Source organism: Tachysurus fulvidraco, chromosome 15 (genome assembly GCF_022655615.1).
Source record: "Tachysurus fulvidraco isolate hzauxx_2018 chromosome 15, HZAU_PFXX_2.0, whole genome shotgun sequence".
In the NCBI taxonomy this organism is placed as follows: domain Eukaryota; kingdom Metazoa; phylum Chordata; class Actinopteri; order Siluriformes; family Bagridae; genus Tachysurus; species Tachysurus fulvidraco.
The window spans coordinates 15,517,189-15,536,658 of record NC_062532.1 but is presented as its reverse complement, the minus strand read 5'-3'; the positions used below and the strand labels follow the sequence as shown (position 1 = coordinate 15,536,658).

The window sequence follows — 19,470 nt, the reverse complement described above, 5'->3', positions numbered from 1 at the left end:
GCATTCAAGACATATGTTGTATAAGGATTGGCATTTTTAAATATTGTGTGTGTGTGTGTGTGTGTGTGTGTGTGTGTGTGTGTGTGTGTGTGTGTGTGTGTGTGTGTGTATGTCCGTGTGTGTTGGAGACCCCGGTGCCCTCTGTCTTTTGCCCTCAGTTCCCTGTTATATGCTCTCTCTCTCTCTCTGTGTGTGTGTGTGTGTGTGTGTGTGTGTGTGTGTGTGTGTGTGTGGGAGACCCGTACAGGGTGCCCCCTGTGTTGTGCCCTGAGTTCCCTGGTATATGCTCTCTCTCTCTGTGTGTGTGTGTGTGTGTGTGTGTGTGTGTGTGTGTGTGTGTGTGTGTTGGAGACCCATACAGGGTGCCCCCTGTCTTATGCCCTGAGTTCCCTGGTATATGCTCTGTGTGTGTGTGTGTGTGTGTGTGTGTGTGTGTGTGTGTGTGTGTGTGTGTGTGTGTGTTGGAGACCCGTACAGGGTGCCCCCTGTGTTGTGCCCTGAGTTCCCTGGTATAGAGTTCTACATCATTTTTATGTTTAATTTTGTACAATAAATTGTATATCTCTCGCGTAAAGTAAGCTTGTTTAAATATAGGATTCCTTAACTAAAATATCAGGGAACGAGACCTAGAGGAGTGTCCCAAACGCTTACCTCGTACACTTGATCGTTCGCGCATCGTAGTGCACTAAAGTGTAGCCTTGAAGGACGTTAGCAGTGGCTCCAATGGGTAGAGAGCCGGTGTCGGAACTGCGAAAGAGGCGTGGTTACCGTTTGGGTTGTGGCTACGCACTTGTTACCGTAGAGCGTGTTAGCATAGCATAGCACAGCACAGCAGCACGGCCCGGCACGGCACAGCACGTGAAAAAGTACCTAATTTGACAACTTGGACAAACCGGAGTTGACTTCACCGGACACGGCTTAGTTGACCGACTCATGGCTAAAGTACACGGCGGCACGTCTGGCTGTAGGGCTTTCGTAATGGCTGGTCAATTCTTGTCAAAGCCGGCGACGCCGCTCACTCAGCCCCAGCAGAACACCAGTCAGCGGAAACTCGCCAAAATACAGCGGCGCATGCTGTCAGTCACCCCCGCTGTACAGGTCAACAAGACTCCCATTCAGAACCAGCTAGACGCGGCCAGCTTCATCCCGCCTACCGAGCGCGGTGCGTGGTCGAACCGCCAGCTGGTCTACCGGGACGTCAAAGCGTTTCTAAATGAAGTCGGCGGGGATCCGCGAGAGGCTCGTTACTGGCTGACGCAATTTCAGAGGGCTCATGTGTGTAAAACGCCTGCTTTCGCCGTTCTGGAGGTGAGCATGCTAACTATAGCAAAGCTAAGTTACTGTTTATTTTAAATACAAACTTACATTTTGTAGCTTTGTCTGACCAGCAAACAGGACCTAGTCTTTTAAACAGGGACCTGCTATTTGTTAGGATCACTAATGGTCCATCACACACATAATACCTAATCAGTGGTAGACTTTTATCACTTTTCTTAGTGAAAAACATTATAGAATTGGACTGACAGCTTTTGCAAAACAACACACTTCCATTTATATGCATTTAAACCTTATGATAAAATGACCAGCAAGATTTATAAATCATCTGCTGAATAGCAGGGCTCAATAATAGTAATATTATATTTATCATTATACTTGTAATAATAATAGTAATCTTATTTTAGGTTGTTAATTCTGGAGAGGTTCTGGAGAACTGCTGCTCAGACAGAATGAATACGAAGCTTATTACGAGAACTCGTTATTCCAGAAAACCTTCTTTATTCTCTAGAAACATTAGCTAATGCTCTTTCCTCTTTCCTTTCCATTTAATGTTTTAACGATTCGCAATCTTCAAATTAAATAAACAAAATGCTTCGAGTTGAGCATTAGCTGCATAATAAAATGTGGCTTTAATACTTTGCGTTTGGTTAAAGTGACTTGTGTATACACATATGTTTGTGCTGGTTCAATCAAACATCACTAACGCGATGGAATGTTGTAGATAGTGGGTTATCCTTAGCCAGGATCTATTTTCATTACGTGAATGTAGAGATCGCATGAATAGCCTTTTGTCTGTTGTGTCCAGATCGACTCGTCAGTGTTTAAGAGCTATGAGATGGTGCAGAGTTTGGCGTTCGGCTTGTCTTTCCTGCAGCGCATGGACATGAAGACCGTGGTGGTAATGGGGCTTCCTCCTGAGATGATGAAAGAAAACTGTGTACCTGATGGCCCTGTTTCCTCTGACTCCAGGGCTTTACTGATTAAATATTGCCAAGCTCTTTCTGAGGCCTTGCAGCACAGCTCGGCCAGTGTCATTCCTTTCTTTAGTGCAGAGTCAATGCTGCGACTTCAGGAGCCTCAACACAGCAGCAGGTTGGTCAGCACACTCACACCAAGACCCCTGTTAAACAATCCTTACAAACACCTCCTTACATTCTGCTTGGGTCATGAGCATTGATCATTTTGAGGTTTACGTGGAAGTCCCATGGAAATCCCTGTCACCATCCCCCCCCCCCCGATATCTGCTACGTTTTCCAAGCTTCACACTCATTCACAAAGTAGCACTTGATCACACCTCCACATTATTGTCATATCTTTGTAAATATATGATCAAATTTCTCCCACCAGTGATCATTTAACCTCTGCGTCCCATGTCTCTGACTCACACTTTTCATCATGGGTGTGTTCTTTGAGCAAATAAGTGTCGCAGGGACTCTACTAATTTCACATTTCAACATTAACATATTGCTTTATAAAATAGCAGGAAAACTACTGTATATTGCACAACCCTGGTTTTAATGCTTGAACTTTGATTCAAACATGTTCAAAAAGTTGGTATTTGTATTAATCATAATGCAATATGACATTATGTTTTTAATGAATATTGATTTTATGTGAATTCTGTGACAGACATATTAGTTAGTACACATTCTCAGACATATTAGTTAGGACTCATCAGGAGTTTTCTTCTGAGTCCTGAGGCAGATTGCTTTAGAAATATAAAATGATCACTTGTCCCATTCATGATGTTATCCATGTAATTTCATTTTCATTGAAACCTTGTTACGGCTTCCCAATCCAGCCATGAAAAGATTTCAGTATGGTCTTATTTTTCAAAGGCATTCATGAAGGCTTTCTGAAAAAATAATATAATAATCTAAATATAAACATATTTAAAGAATTTGAAGGTGATTTGAATGTGTTCCCTGTCTGTGTGTTAGCAGTGCTGCCTCCATCGTGGTAGACACAACCCTGCTGCAGTGGAGTCTGGACTGCGGTGCCATTCCCCTGGTCTGCCCTGTGGGCAGTGATGCAACCGGCTGCTCCACTCTCCTCAATTCAGTCGATGTCACCGTAGCCATCTCCCGAGCACTCCAGCCCATCAAAGTCATGTTCCTCAACAGCTGGGGCGGCCTCCGCAACCAGAACCTAAAGGTAAGTGTTATATTAAGGCCAACATTTTGTACTTTTTGCCCAAGATAAGCAGATAATGCTGTTAATCCTGGCTAGATTGTATATTAATTTTTACTGTGAAACATTCACAAAACAAAGCACAATATATCGTCACCACATGGTTGAACTTATAGAGTGAACCTGACTCAAATAATCCTTTTTAAATGTGATGTAAAGAAACCGCAACAAATCATAGCTGAAAAGTCTGTCATGGTCTGTCTCATTTGTTTCCCTTATTATGTATTAATGCACTTAATTAGTCAATAAAGTTTTCAGGTGACCAAAACATTTGACTTATTTGCCCTCTGGGGTAGATAATACTTGTCTTGTCTGATCTGAAATGTTACATTTTCTTGAGCATTGTGCGGAGTTTCTTTTAAGAAAAATCGAAATCTGCTAGCTTTAGTAAGTCGATATGTTGTGTATGTGTGTGTTTCAGGTGCTAGGTACTGTGACTCTGCCGAGTGACCTGCCGCTGTTGTCCACCGCTGAGTGGCTGTGTGTGCTGGAGCGCAGGCAGGTCAGCGCTATCGCTCACCTCCTCAACCAGCTCTCTCCTGAGAGCTCAGCAGTCATCACATCAGCTAACACACTGCTCACCGAGCTCTTCAGTCATAAAGGTAGAGACACACACAAACACACACACACACAATTTACATTCACATTTTCTTAGCCAAATTAATCATTAATCTGTAGAGAGATTTAAGAGAATGTGGGAATGGTGGTTATGGGTTGCCAGTTAAACAGAACAGTTAATAGTTTTATAACTTTATTTCTTGTTTTTTCCACCTTGTCTTATTAAAGCAGTCAGTTTGTTCCGTATTTAATTATTCATAATAAGTATTTATATTGTATTACACATTTTATTTGACACATTTCCCGTGTCTTGTATTTTGCTCGTACTGGCAGTGTCTTGGTGTAATTTCATATAATGTAAAATTATGCTGAGTGAACTGTAACAGATATGCTGAAACTGAACTGGCTATTTTTAGCAAAGGGAAAGGTCAGTAACTCTCATAGCAGTGAGCTGGTTGACCTCCATCCTTTTTATAATACTGCAAGACCAATCTCCTCAAACACTTCAAAATGAAGGTTTGGGATGCCAGTTACTTATAGAAATGCGTAAAAGAGAATATATAAATGTGAAGGGGTTTGAATCATAGATCACTGAAAATGTTGTTTTATCTTTTTTAGGTGCTGGCACCATGTTCAAAAATGGAGATCCCATTCACAAGTATGTCATTTTAATTAGATTAATTTTAATGAAAATTTTGGACTTTTATTTACAAAAAACATATTTATCAATATACATCTATATGGTCTATTTTATTAAGCATTTGTGTAAATCCTACCACCTGGTGGTCCTGCAGCAGGATCCCGTGTTTCATTGCCCGAGTTCGATTCCTGGGCCTGGAGCAAATCCGCCCAGTGAAGAGTTAAGTCTCAGTGCCAGTTTCAAGCCTGGAAAAAATGGGAGTATTGCGTCAGGAAGAGCATCCACCATAAAAACATGCGCCAATCGAATCTGCGAACCAGATGATCAGCTGTGGCCACTCCGACCAGGGAGGAACTGAAAAAAGAAGAACAGCATTTGGGAAATACTGAATCCAAGAACTTTGTTGAAAGCATGAAAGCAGTCCTCAGGGCTTTGATGCTACAAGCTTGATAGACTTGTATTTGGAGATGTTTGTCTCGACTGCAGTCAGATTTGAATGGGGAAAATGGCTCTGCTGTATTTTGGTCCACTAGCAATTGTGCTGTAGAGATGGAAATGGTACCTGTCAATTTTAGATTCATCACATTACAGAATCCTGTTCCTCTTTGCTTGAGACTCCATTCGGGGCTAAGTGAGCTTTATCCTAGAGGACACTCTGGTTATTTCATGAGATGATTGTCTCTTCTATCAGGTACAGCAGCCTTGAAGGCATAGACATGGACCGTCTCTTGGCTCTGATTAACAAATCTTTTGGGAAGTCGCTAAAGGAAGACTACATCAGCTCTATTAAGGACAGACTTCATTCCATCTATCTGTCTGAGGGGTAACTTCACTTTTTATTGCATTTTCAGACTTTTGTTTATAAAAGGACCAAAAGGACTTTACGTAGATGAATGTTCTCTGAGTGGTACTGTGGTCGTGTTCCTCAGGTACAGCGCAGCAGCCATCATCACCTCTGAGCCAGTCAGCAGTGGGGTTCTGTATCTGGATAAGTTTGTGGTGAGTGACAATAAACAGGGCCAAGGCACGGGTCAGATCCTCTGGGAGTGTATTCGCCAAGACGTGGGCAAGCTCTTCTGGAGATCCTGTGCCAGTAATCGCATCAATTCTTGGTGAGTTAGAGACATCACACACAAACACACGCAACAAAAAGCACACATACACACACACCACACTACATTACACTAGACACACACACCACACTACACTACACACACCACACCACTACACACACACACCACACTACACTACACTACACACACCACACTACACTACACACACCACACTACACTACACACACCACACTACACTACACACACCACACTACACTACACACACACCACATTACACTACACACACCACGCTACACTACACACACCACGCTACACTACACACACCACGCTACACTACACACACCACGCTACACTACACTACACACACTACACTACACAGACCACACCACACTACACTACACTACACTACACACACTACACTACACTACACTACACTACACACACACACACACACCACATTACACTAAACACACCACACCACACTTCACTACACTACACACCACACACCACACCACACCACACCACACTACACTACACACACACACCACATTACACTAAACACACCACACTACACTACACTACACTCCACACACACCACACCACGCTACACTACACTCCACACACACCACATTACACTAAACACAACAACACCACGCTACACTACACTCCACACACACCACACCACGCTACACTACACTCCACACACACTACACTACACACACCATACCACATTACACTAAACACACTACACCACACTACACTACACACACACTACACTACACACACATCACATTACACTAAACACACCACACTACACTACACACACACTACACTACACTACTGTACACTACACTACACACACGCTACACTACACTACACACACCACACTACACACACCACACTACACTACACTATACACACCACACCACACCACATTACACTACACTATACACACACCACATTACACTAAACACACCACACCACGCTACACCACACTACACTACACTACCCTACCCTACACTACACTACACACCACACACACACCACACCACACTACACACACCACACCACACCACATTACACTACACTATACACACACCACATTACACTAACCACGCTACACCACACTACACTACACTACACTACACTACACTACCCTACCCTACACTACACACCACACCACACTACACACACCACACTACACACACCACACTACACTACACACACCACACCACATTACACTACACTATACACACACCACATTACACTAAACACACCACACCACGCTACACTACTCTACCCTACACTACACACCACACTACACTACACTACACTACACACACCCACCACACCACACCACACTACACTACACTATACACACACCACATTACACTAAACACACCACACCACGCTACACCACACTACACTACCCTACCCTACACTACACTACACACACCCACCACACCACACCACATTACACTACACTATACACACACCACATTACACTAAACACACCACACCACGCTACACTACTCTACCCTACACTACACACCACACTACACTACACTACACTACACACACCCACCACACCACACCACACTACACTACACTATACACACACCACATTACACTAAACACACCACACCACGCTACACCACACTACACTACCCTACCCTACACTACACTACACACCACACTACACTACACTACACACACCCACCACACCACACCACACTACACTACACTATACACACACCACATTACACTAAACACACCACACCACGCTACACCACACTACACTACACTACCCTACACTACACACCACATTACACTACACACACCACACCACACTACACTACACTACACCACACACCGCACTACATGACACACGCCACACACCACACTACACTACACCACACACCACACCACTCACACACCACACTACACCACACCACACTACACTACACCACACCACACTACACTACACCACACACCACACACTACACTACACTACACTACACTACACTACACTACACACCACACACTACACTACACTACACACCACACACTACACTACACTACACCACACACCACACTACACCACACCACACCACACCACACCACACCACACCACACCACACCACACTACACTACACCACACCACACTGCACTACACCACACACCACACTACATGACACACCACACTGCACTACACCACACACCACACTACATGACACACTACACTACACTACACCACACACCACACTACACCGCACCACACTACACCGCACCACACTACACTACACTACACCACACACCACACTACATGACACACGCCACACAATACACCACTCACACACCACACTGCACCACACCACACACACACACACAATACTAATATAAGGTACTTAATTGCCTTATGAGCACCGATGTACTAAAAAAAAAACAAAAAAACTATAAATAAAGTTTTTTTACTAAAAGTTAATGAAAGCTAAATTACATGCACCTTCTCAAATTAAAAGCTACATACTAAACATACAAAAGAGGTACCATTGATAGTGCCACTCCAGTCACCATAGCAGCACAATCTTTAAAGGTGCTCTGCTGTTTACTTTAAATTCAGGTACTGTAGTGTTTATAAACAAGTATTCCTTGTTTACTGATTTCCTGCTTATTTTTGTTTTAATCTGCACTTAAAAAGAAACAGATCCCAGCTTTAACTTTTACCTTTCCTCAGGTACTTCAAGCACTGTGATGGCAGCTTTGTGAACGGCCGCTGGATCGTGTTCTGGTTAGGCCTGTCCGATATACGTGAGTCATTCGAGCTGATAGAATATGCCAAGCAGCTCCCAGATTCATTCTGCCAAAACTCCGAGAGTGATGCATCTATCCATCAGACACCAGCTGGGTCTTAAACACTACTACTGCATGTCACACCCTGGATTTCAGCATAGGCATGCCTCTGTGCCTTTCACATTAAACTAATGTATGCCATTGGTTTCAAAGCTTGGGGTTGGTGAGAGTGGCTCCCTATTTGTGTTTGCTAGTTTTCATTCTGATTTGGCTTTAGATGAAGTTCTGACAATTCTCTTGCACAGCAGACATACAGGTCTTTATACCGGAAGTTCAGTTGGAATTTCAGAACATTAAAATTCCCCATTATAAATGTTTACAGCATAATCTCCAGCAGATGTTCAGTGGTAAACCGTGGAACTGTTGCACTTAGGTTATTTTTTATTCTATTATTAAAGCCTACTTTATAGCTATTTCTTAGGATTGACTATTATTTAAGTCATTAATTTTGATCAACACCATTACATAGTCTGTTAACCAGGCTTGCCAGTAATGTAGGTCTCTGATTACAGAGCATTGTTGTTAAATAATACATTCATAATTATGGCTGGGGAAATTTACCTGATTTGTTTACATTAGTCATTGTGAGCCATACTGTATTGCGATGCACACTTAATTTAGATGTTAGATTTCCTGAATTTAAATTGCTGCAATTTTGCTGTTTGACTTTTCACATGTGAAACTGGAGATAATCGAGGACCTTTTGCATTCACATTTTGCAAGTAATTAACTAATATATTTGAATATTATATTTGAATTTTACTAAGGCTTAGGGAACACTGTGGAGTTGTGTGTGAATAAGTTTAAATTGCATTAAAACCCTCTAGGTTTTACATGAATTCTTTGATATGAAAAAAAATTTGGTTGCATTCTTTATTGGGCTTCATATATAAGCGAATTAATATACAGTTTTTAATTATGGAGCAAAAAGAAAAGTGTTTTTTGGAATGAAAGGTTGTGTGTTTTTGTGTGTTCATTGTTATAAAAGCTTTATATGTTCATTCTAAAAAGAAAAGAATTATGAGCAGGAACATATATTCACTTCAATCTACTCGAAGTGCTTGTGGGTGACACTCTGGGCAAATGGATGTTACATTAATGAGATTTTAACAGTTGCTACCTCAGAGGTAGGTGGGTGGGTGGGTGGGTGGGTGGATGGATGGATAGATGGATGTAATGCTGGTGTCAAACCTGCTCAAGTAATACTGGTTTTCGGTAATGGATCTTTTGCGCAGAAATCTATAATTAACAAAAAATAAAAAGTGCAAGAAATTTACATTGATAGAAAGATGAGAGGAGAATGGCCAGACCCGTTTAAGCTGATGCCAAAGGTTAGTAACCAACTTTACAGCTGTATTGAGCAGAAAAGCATCTCTAATATGCAACACATTGATGTGCTACAACAGCAGACTACATTTACACTTACATTTATGGCATTTGGCAGACGCCCTTATTCAGAACAACATACAAACGTGCTTTGAAGTCTCCATCAATGAATACATTAACACTGGTTCACTAGGTTACAGACTTAGGATACCATCAACCTAAAACTTAAAAAAAATCAAATACACATAAAACAAACAGGGAAAAAGTGCTAGTTTAGTGTTTCAGGTAGCGGTAGGTCTTTACCCATCGATTGAAGACTGGATGTTTAGGGGTTTATTCCACCACCTCAGTGACAGAACAGAAAAGGGTCTATGCTACTCTGAGAGCTGGTGGGAACACATCTACATCAGGTTGCCATGTCTGTAAGTCAAAAACAGGAAAAAGTGAGCACAGAATCACCAAAACTGGACAAGTGAAGAGGGGAAAATATTTAGTCAATTTTAAACCCCAGTTTCAGTCAGATGTGTAGTTTGAAGATGAGAACATGACAATAATGATGGCAAATTTTAAATATGACAGTTATCCAGTCCTAATGGATTTATGTGAGCATTAAAGTCTTCAGATATTTTGATATTTATGATATATGAAGAAAACTACAGTGTATTAATAATATAATGATATAAAACAGAAAATAACACAATATTCACATTTAGTCAAAATTACACTACTGTTAATTGGCATGTTTCTGTAAGAAATCCTAAAACGAGCTTTGTTCAGTGCCGTAAAGCTTTTTTGTTCTTCGTTTTTGTTCAAATCACTGTTTAAAGGTAAAACAATTTAGCACCAATATTTTTATTGTGGCTGTGGGGATGTCTGCTCTTCCAGTCAATGAGCATTAGTGATGTCAGGTACTAAGGAGGCTTGAGGTGTCTTTCACCACTAGAGGGCAGCGCTGACTCATGAATTACCATGTAAACAGATATAATGCATTTCTGTTGCTTTGTAACAGTCAGCAATCAACAGTCACCTTCTTTAGGTTTCACGTCTGTTGTCACAACAACAAAAGAAGTGGTTCAGTGCCTAAAGCTCACCAGACATCATCATAACTACAGTTTGAAAAACATGCTGTGGTCAAATGAAACAAAAATCTCTATCACCTTAAATGTGGAATATAATGCTGGGCCTTTGGTGCATTGCAGTTTTATGCTGGGATCCTGTAAAGATTGATGAAATGAGTTTTCATGAGCACACCATGCTGATCGCCTTTGCTCTAGGGCTTTGCTCAATAGCAGCTTGGAGGACCCAGGATTCCAATGCATGACCTTCAGATCAATAGATAAACACTTTAAACACTAGGCGACACATCCCACTGGTTTTTCCTTTTACTGTGTACTACAGTAAAAGCTTCTTTACTTGACTAAATATATAAGAACGTGACCTTATCCACTTTTGCTCCCCTACCAGAACACTAAGATTTTATAACCAACTTCTTCTATTTGTTTCCTACGTCAAAGGGTAGTCAAGTCTTTCCGTGTGGTTGGTCATAAACTCGGGAAAACTCTCCCCTTTCACATCAGGTCAACTCCCTATTCAGCCATATTTAAAGTTTCTCTCAAAACCTATTTGTATAGAGTCTTTTAAATATTTCTATTAAAATACAAATAAGTCTAAATAATACAATAATTGATGGCTATCAATTTGCATAATGATATAATTAACCAGGACATGAAATGTTTAAGAAAAAAATGTGACACTTGAAACTTGCTGCTGAATATATTGAGCATTTCACATTTTACTTTTACTTTTATTTATATTCATATAATTACCAAATGATTCAAATCACATTTAAACATTATAAGTTCAACTAATACAAAAACAGCTTAACTGTGATTTTTTTTAAAGTGCATCAGCCAAGTAAAGCAAATGTGGTATGTTCTAAAACTATAAATAACATTTCAAAGATATATATATATATTTTAAATTATGTATTTTATTTTATTTTTTTTTACAGAAAATGGAATAAAGCTGCAAATCTACACTGAAAACAAAAAAATATGTTAAAAAAAATAAGAAAAGAACTAAAAAAAAACAGTGCATGAGGCAACAGAGAGAGGAGGAGCATTTCTCTGCGATATTTGGGACTCCAGGTTTACGTTTCCTGCTTAAAGCTTCACACATGTATAGAACAATCTATAGAACAATTCTGCTTAATCTAAGATTGGACTTTTTGCACATTGTGAGTATTCTCAATACACTGTCAATAGGCTGGTATTACATCTGGAGTGGTGAGAGGAATCCCATGACTCATTACAGATGGTCTGTTGTGCTTTGCTCACGGTGTGTGTGAACACCACCTTGGAATCCAGGAAACTGGAATCCAGGAAAAAAACTGGCCAGAAAAAAAAGAGTTTCAACAGAAAAGTACAACTAGCAGAGAAGACAATATGTTCTCCACACAATCTAGATCTCAATTGTTGTGCATGTTATAGCAGAAATATTATAGAAATAAAATTCTTTTTATTACTTTTTTGTTGTAAATGGAAATAAAGGAAGAAAATCCCAGAAGACTAAATCTGGAAACTGTGCCAATTTTTGTACAGTAAAAAGGGGAAGATGTGTAAAGTGGAAATCTTCAAAGGAAATCTTCCAATTGTTTGGAGAGAAAACAAATTTGTCTGACAAGGTGTCTGAGGCTCGCTACTATCAGTTTGTCTTTGGGATGTCTGTTTATTTACAGTACCTGTGGGGCCTGACACGTACACCATGAGTCAGACTCTTTGGTGAGTAAAGCTGTAGAACTCTGAGAATGTGATGTAAAATAATGAAACCTTGATCAATCAGATTAGAATGTTTTCTAATCTGAGGTTACATTAACCTGGTTTTATAAGAGTGTACACGCTTTTATAATTGGGCATGTGGCTGTGTTCAGAATGAACCAATCACATTCAAACTCATGTTTAAAGTAATTATCATACAGCTCTGATCAACGAACTGATTCAGATTAACCCCATATAAAGACTTTTCTTCACATCTTATTGGTTTCATCTGACTCTTGAAGCCATTGTCCACAAAGAGCTTACAAAGCATGTATGGTTTCTCACAAGTTGTTAAGGCTCTAAGTTGTTGATCAGAGGATCAGGGTTCAAGCCCCAGCACTGCCAACCTGCCACTGTTTGGCCCTTGAGCAAGGCCCTCAACCCTCACTGCTTCAGGGGTGCTGTATCATAGCTGACCCTGCGCTCTGAGCCCAACCTCCATAGTTGGGTAATGTGAAGAAAGAATTTCACTGTGCTGTAATGTATATGTGACAAAATAAAGGCTCCTTCTTCATCATCAACAAAAACAGAAGAGAAAACGGAGCACCACCGTGATATCACCAAGAAAAAGTTGTCCCTTAAAGAACTTCCCAGGAAGGCTGCCAAGAGGCCTACAGCAACATTAAATTACTCTGTTCTTGTGACAGCAATATCTCAAGTCTTCACATGTCTGAGTAATAGGATAGAGAGAATGGCTAGACAAGCCGTTTCTCACAAAAACATCCAAGCTCAGCTAAATTACCCCAAACCATGTGGCAAAATGTGTTATGATCTGATGAGAACATTTCCAAAAGCCCAAATAAATCCACAATCTCAAAAGGTATGTTTGGTGCAAAAAAATCACGTTACCAGAAGAACAGCATACCCATGGTGCATCACGGTGGTGGTAGCATCATGCTTTAGGGCTTTTTTCTCTACCCAAAGCTAGGGCTTTCATCAAGGTGGAAGGAATCCTGAACAGTTACGAATACCAGTCAATTTTGCTTTAATTTAAGCAGAAGATCTGTCTGTGGGGTGCGCTGTATTATTCTGTATCACAACTTCTCAGAAATCTTGTCCTAAGGTGCTTCTTCTGAGCATGCTCAGTGTTTAAAGAGCGTGGGCAGGAGTATGCAGCTCACAGTGTAGTGAGGGTGAGAGCAGGCCTGAACGTTGTATGCCACGCATGTACAACCTACCGCAATATGCAATTAGCCTGTGTTTGGGCTATATATAGTCCTCTGGGGTTCATTTTAATTAATGCTCTCTACATCACTGTGTCTCAGGCAGTAAGTCTGACGGAGGGAGGGAAAGAAATGGGATGAGAGTCTGAAAGAGAAATATGGGATGGGCTTGTGAGAGCAACAGTGGGAGGGCAGGCAATGTCGAAGCAGAAAAACAGCCAGGTCCCAAACATCTAAATATTGATTCTCTACAGTGTGCATTTCATACTTTTAAGTATTTTATTTTTTACAGCTGATAAAAGTTTAGGTGAGCTAAAGTGAAATATTTTCAGCACGTACAGCACAAAATGGCAGAGAAAAGATCACATGTCAAAAAATCCCAGCTCCCACAGTGTGAGTCTCCTGCTTTGCATCAACAAAGGAATGCTCTCTCTCTCTCTCTCTCTCTCTCTCTCTCTCTCTCTCTCTCTCTCTCTCTCTCTCTCTCTCTCTCTCTCTCTCTCTCTCTCTCTCTCTCTCTCTCTCTCTCTCTCTCTCTCTCTCTCTCTCTCTCTCTCTCTCTCTCTCTCTCTCTCTCTCTCTCTCTCTCTCACACACACACGCTTATTTCTTATGTGTGTGTGTCTGTGTGTGTTTGTAAGAAAAAGAAAAAGAGAAAGCTTGAGAGAGGTAGGAATACTGAAGCTGGGATATGTCTGGGATATTTTTCCGCTCTCGCTCTCTTCCCCAGATGTGTTTCTCCCATGGGTATGCTAGCTGGCTAGTTTGACCCTCTGACGAGACTTCCAGCTGTACAGCAGCCAAGTGGCTACAGCTGCTTCTAATATGTGTCGTGATGCAGCAATGCCTTAGTAAAGATTCAGCAACGGCAATTAGTGAAAAAAGAAGAATTTTTTTTTACATCTTCACACATAGTTTTACAGGGATACCTGTGATACATATGAAACTAAAGCATGTTGTACTTGTAGAAAACATACTAGTGTAGTCCTGTGTGTGTTTGTGTGTGTGTGTGTGTGTGTGTGTGTGTATATATGTGCTTCAATACTGTCAGGATGCTAGATGTGTTTTGTATTTGTGATCCGTCTGTCTGATGTTCATGTATCTTTAAATTTAAAGTGCTGTATGAGTTTATTTACACCGAAGTAGACGGGGGTTTTGGAGCTGTGTGTGTGCATGTGTGTGTGCAAGTTTGTGTACAGGCTGATTTCACATTATCAGCTATGAGCAATTCTCTGATTGTCGGATTGAAAGGTGTGGGGTAGATCTGAAATAATCCACTAATACCTGAAATAATCCACTAAATAGGAAAAAAATTATGTCTTATGTTTCTGTAGGGGTCTGGTTATATGTAATTCACATGTAAAGCAATACTGACTGACGAAAATGGGAGTATGTAAATACTGAGATCCACAAATTGGACCCCTCCTATCTCCTTATCCACTTCCTTATCACTGACATTTAGCTGATGAGATCTAATCAACAGCCAGTGATATTATTATTATTATTATTATTATTATTATTATTATTATTATTATTATTATTATACTATTTGATTAATTTGTGTGAAGATATTCTATTATCAATAAAATAAAATATGTTTGAAATGTAAGATGTCTCCCTTTATTTTATTTGTCTGTATGCAGTAACATGGTACACACAGAAGCAGGAATATTTTAGGAATATTTCAGTAAGTCAGTAAGTAAATAAATAAATAACTTTATATTTCAAAAACGGAAAATTCTTAGTATACTGTATTTGAGCTCAAACATTTACACGAGTGGTTTGTCTATTTTTGATACCTGCAAAATCCTTTCTTCAAACTGATTCCACCCTTTATGTCGAAACTATATATGTTTTTGTTGTTGTTTTTTTAAGGAAAATGGACAGTTTTTCAGTCCATTTCGGGCTCAGAAAAATATTTACATTAAATAAATAGAATAAACATAAAACATGGAAATAAGTTTTAACATTACAAACTGAACTTTTATCTATCTATCTATCTATCTATCTATCTATCTATCTATCTATCTATCTATCTATCTATCTATCTATCTATCTATCTATCTATTTATTTATTTGGCAAGATATTTTGATTACTACCCACCTATGTGGATCAAATATATTCCCTTTATAATAAGTTGTGGAGCAGTAAAAACATTAAAAAATGTTTTTTTAATGTAAAGAAATAGCATTATAACATTGTTACTAATACATGCTAAGTGAATAATAAAGTAGATTAGAGTAATACATGTTGAAATATGAAAAAGACAGAAGAAAACTCTTCACTTCTCCCAGTCCAGTGTTGTGTTCCTGAGAGATTGCAGCTCTAGATCGGTTTCCACTAGGGAGTAGATGTGTTTGTCCTGGAGAAGCCTCTGAGTCTGCAGCTTTCTCACCTTGTCCTGTGGTCCATCCCGGATATGTCTGACCAGCGGGACGCCGATGATCACACTGCAGGAGGCCAGCGCTGCAAAATATCTCTTCTGAAGGCAAAGCAAATATATCACACAGAAACCGAGCAAGAAAACAGCAGGATTTCAAACGAATTTCACAGCTTCTCTGTATTACAAAGAACTGTATTTACTTATACTGTATGTAAAGGTGTCAGTTATGAAATTGAGATAATTCTAATGATCCCAGTAAAATGTCTGAGTAAAATTTTTATTCTATGTTAATTCCAGTGTTATTGTTCCCGCTGACATGCTGTTTGATTTGATTTTCTTGGTTTGCAGTCCCTCAAAGGAATGGACTATCTGCTAGTTTTGACCTTGTGGAGACTTTTCTTTTCTTTTCTTTTCTTTGTTATAGTTATAGTTATATTATAGTTCAATTTAAATCTATGTCTAGGTATTTATGGCATTCATTTATGAATGGATTCATAATTATGTGTATGAAAGGTCCTCACATGGATAATAATATAAACAGTTTAACAAAAAAACAAAACAAAACCCTGAGGATTCCTTTCTGTGTGGAATTCAGTGGCAGGTCTGTAAAACTACTCAGAACTCTGTTTTGCTCCCAGCTCCTTTTTTTGTTATTCAGTTTGAAAAGTGTACTGTTTGAGACGTGGGTGGGAAAAACGTAACCTTTTTATTATTCCTTATGGTGGAATGAGTTCAATTACAGTGGAATGGTAACCAACTCCTTCTTGAGTGTTTTCTGACAATATTCTACAATCCTCTCTCTTGCTTTTATATCTTTTTTATCTCTAGATGTAAGTGTTTAGCAGAAGTTTTGGACACTTTGTGATGCTTTTGAACACAAAATTCAGCTTTTTTTAAGCACAGAATATGCCTCGTCTCTTCACAGTAACTCCACGTGTTTATTTGAGTGAGCGCAGTGTACGACGCTGCTGAGATGGCTGTGGTTGAGCCGAGGCCAGCTCCTTTTGGCTTTCTCTTCTATTCTCATCTTCACTTTTTCCATGTTTATACCGAGACACTTTATTTCTTTCCTTTTGTACTTCTTTCTGTTTCTTCCTCCAAATACCTTATTGATACCTTATTGATACCATTACACATATAATTTTTACCTTTTTCCTTGTCTGTGTGTAAGTTTCTTTCTTTATTACCCTACCCTTGTCACACCTTCTGTCATTCAAACAACCATCTGGCTCTAATCTAAGAGGAGCTCTTCCTTCAGGCCTACAATTGCAGCTACAGTCCCAGACATCTTCAGCTGATCTCAGATCAGTGCGCTCTGCTATGTGGTATATCCACTCCCATTCCTTGCCTCTAGTTGAACCCAGACCCCCTCACCCTACGCACACACACACACACACACACACACACACACACACACACACACACACACACACACACACACACACACACACACACACACACACATGCCAGAGTGCAGGCTGAAAGCTAAGTGACTTGATGAATAGATATCCTTTATTTTTGATATGTTTATGTTTGTGATGCTGAGGCAAATTCTTTTCTTCTTGCAACCCTGATCATGCAATTTCCTGACACTATGCCAATCTCCTCAGGGATGCAGAACAATTCCAGAAGAGGGCAGCATACATTTTTCCCTGATCCATGACAGACACATTTCTATAAGTTATATATCTCCGGCAGATATTAATACTAAAATAATAAAGCTCAACTGGTGAATAGTTATTGGGTCCATTTTTAATTTGTTTGACAGGCAACACTCTTCAAAGCTCAGACAACCTGGCCGATCGAGTTTCAGAGGAGTTGGAGAAAGCAGAGGGGAAGGAGATGGAAGGAGAATGAAGAGAAAGAGGAAGAGAAAGGAGGAGGATATCGAAGGAGCGAGAAAAAGAAGGAATGGAAGCCAAGGAAGCTCAGCTCTCTTTCATTTGGAATGTGGATTTGTCTGCCGTCTGGGGAAGAGCAGAAGATTCCGACGTGGTGCTTTCTTTAACCTCAATTGCCTTCACTTCTTTCTTCAGACAAGAAATAAACATTGAAATGTCAGTCTGATGCACTGCTTCTCTATTGGCAAGCAGCTTATTAATGCCAAATCAGTAAAGTGGATCGTGTCTGCAGTGTGGAGATGCACAGTGATTATTCAGCAAAGTACTTCCAGTATTTTTGTTAGTAAAATTACTATTATTATAAATCCAATGACAATTCTTCTTCTTCTTCTTCTTCTTCTTCTTCTTCTTCTTCTTCTTCTTCTTCTTCTTCTTCTTCTTCTTCTTCTTCTTCTTCTTCTTCTTCTTCTTGTCATGCTGCAGGCCAGTAAAAGCAGCTAATACATCCTTACCAAAAAACCCCACTTTTTTTTTATTAGAGTATTCTTACTTATTCTTACAGTAAATCCATCGAGTACTTTTCTATTCCATGCTTTGTTTGTTTGTTTGTTATTATCCCATTTCACCATTTCATTGTTTTTATACCTTTTACAGTTTTTCATGATTGCTAAGACACATTTCTTGAAAGCTGCTCTCCTTTTCTCTAAACTGTGAACACAAAACCCAATTCTCAAGCTACATTCACAAAACCTCAGACTCTCCTTGCAAAACCAAACTTTCACCTCAAAACAGTTCAATCTGTGCTCAAAACTGAACTATGTTGTCAAATCGTGCCCCGCGTCAATCAAAATTAAAATCACTATGGAACAGTCACTAAACACTATGTAGAAAAATAGAAAACACAATGCTCAGGACATGAAGCTGGAGAAATAAATGTTTATTGTTCACTGTAGGCTAAATACATGTTGCAAAACAAAACAAAAACCTGTGCATTTAGCACTTGTACAAAAAGACATCACAGAAATCAACACAGAAATCTTGTGCATTTACACATAGCACTTGTAAAAACAAACAGAAATCTTATGCTTTTGTCACTTGTGACACAATACAATAATACAATAATACACAATTAAGTGCATTACTCAGCCACAGCATCATATCTCCGTACTGGGTCAGGCCACAGGACTTCATCCACATCACAGGCCACATTTTGTCTGGCCAGGCAACGGAGGAAAAAAAACCCCTGGTGTGCCGCATCCAGGCTTGGCATGCCTCCACATCTGTCACCACAGGCAAGTCCCATGGCTTGCAGGAGATGTACCCTGGTGTAAGGTTGGCGTTCATATAC

General features: G+C 39.9%; 1 protein-coding gene across 2 annotated transcripts; it reads left to right on the top strand.

Moving 5' to 3' along the window:
- Positions 1-764: 764 nt before the first annotated feature.
- Positions 765-9,431, top strand: nags (N-acetylglutamate synthase). Of its 2 annotated transcripts, none has more exons than XM_027139160.2 (8): positions 765-1,308; positions 2,084-2,370; positions 3,222-3,432; positions 3,890-4,070; positions 4,645-4,684; positions 5,358-5,489; positions 5,596-5,778; positions 8,477-9,431. In XM_027139160.2, the coding sequence occupies exons 1-8, from the start codon at positions 934-936 to the stop codon at positions 8,652-8,654; spliced, it is 1,587 nt and encodes a 528-aa protein (XP_026994961.1). In that variant the 5' UTR covers positions 765-933; the 3' UTR covers positions 8,655-9,431. The 2 variants fall into 2 exon arrangements, with proteins under 2 accessions (XP_026994961.1, XP_026994960.1); XM_027139159.2 differs by having other exon boundaries at positions 3,219-3,432.
- Positions 9,432-19,470: the final 10,039 nt, after the last annotated feature.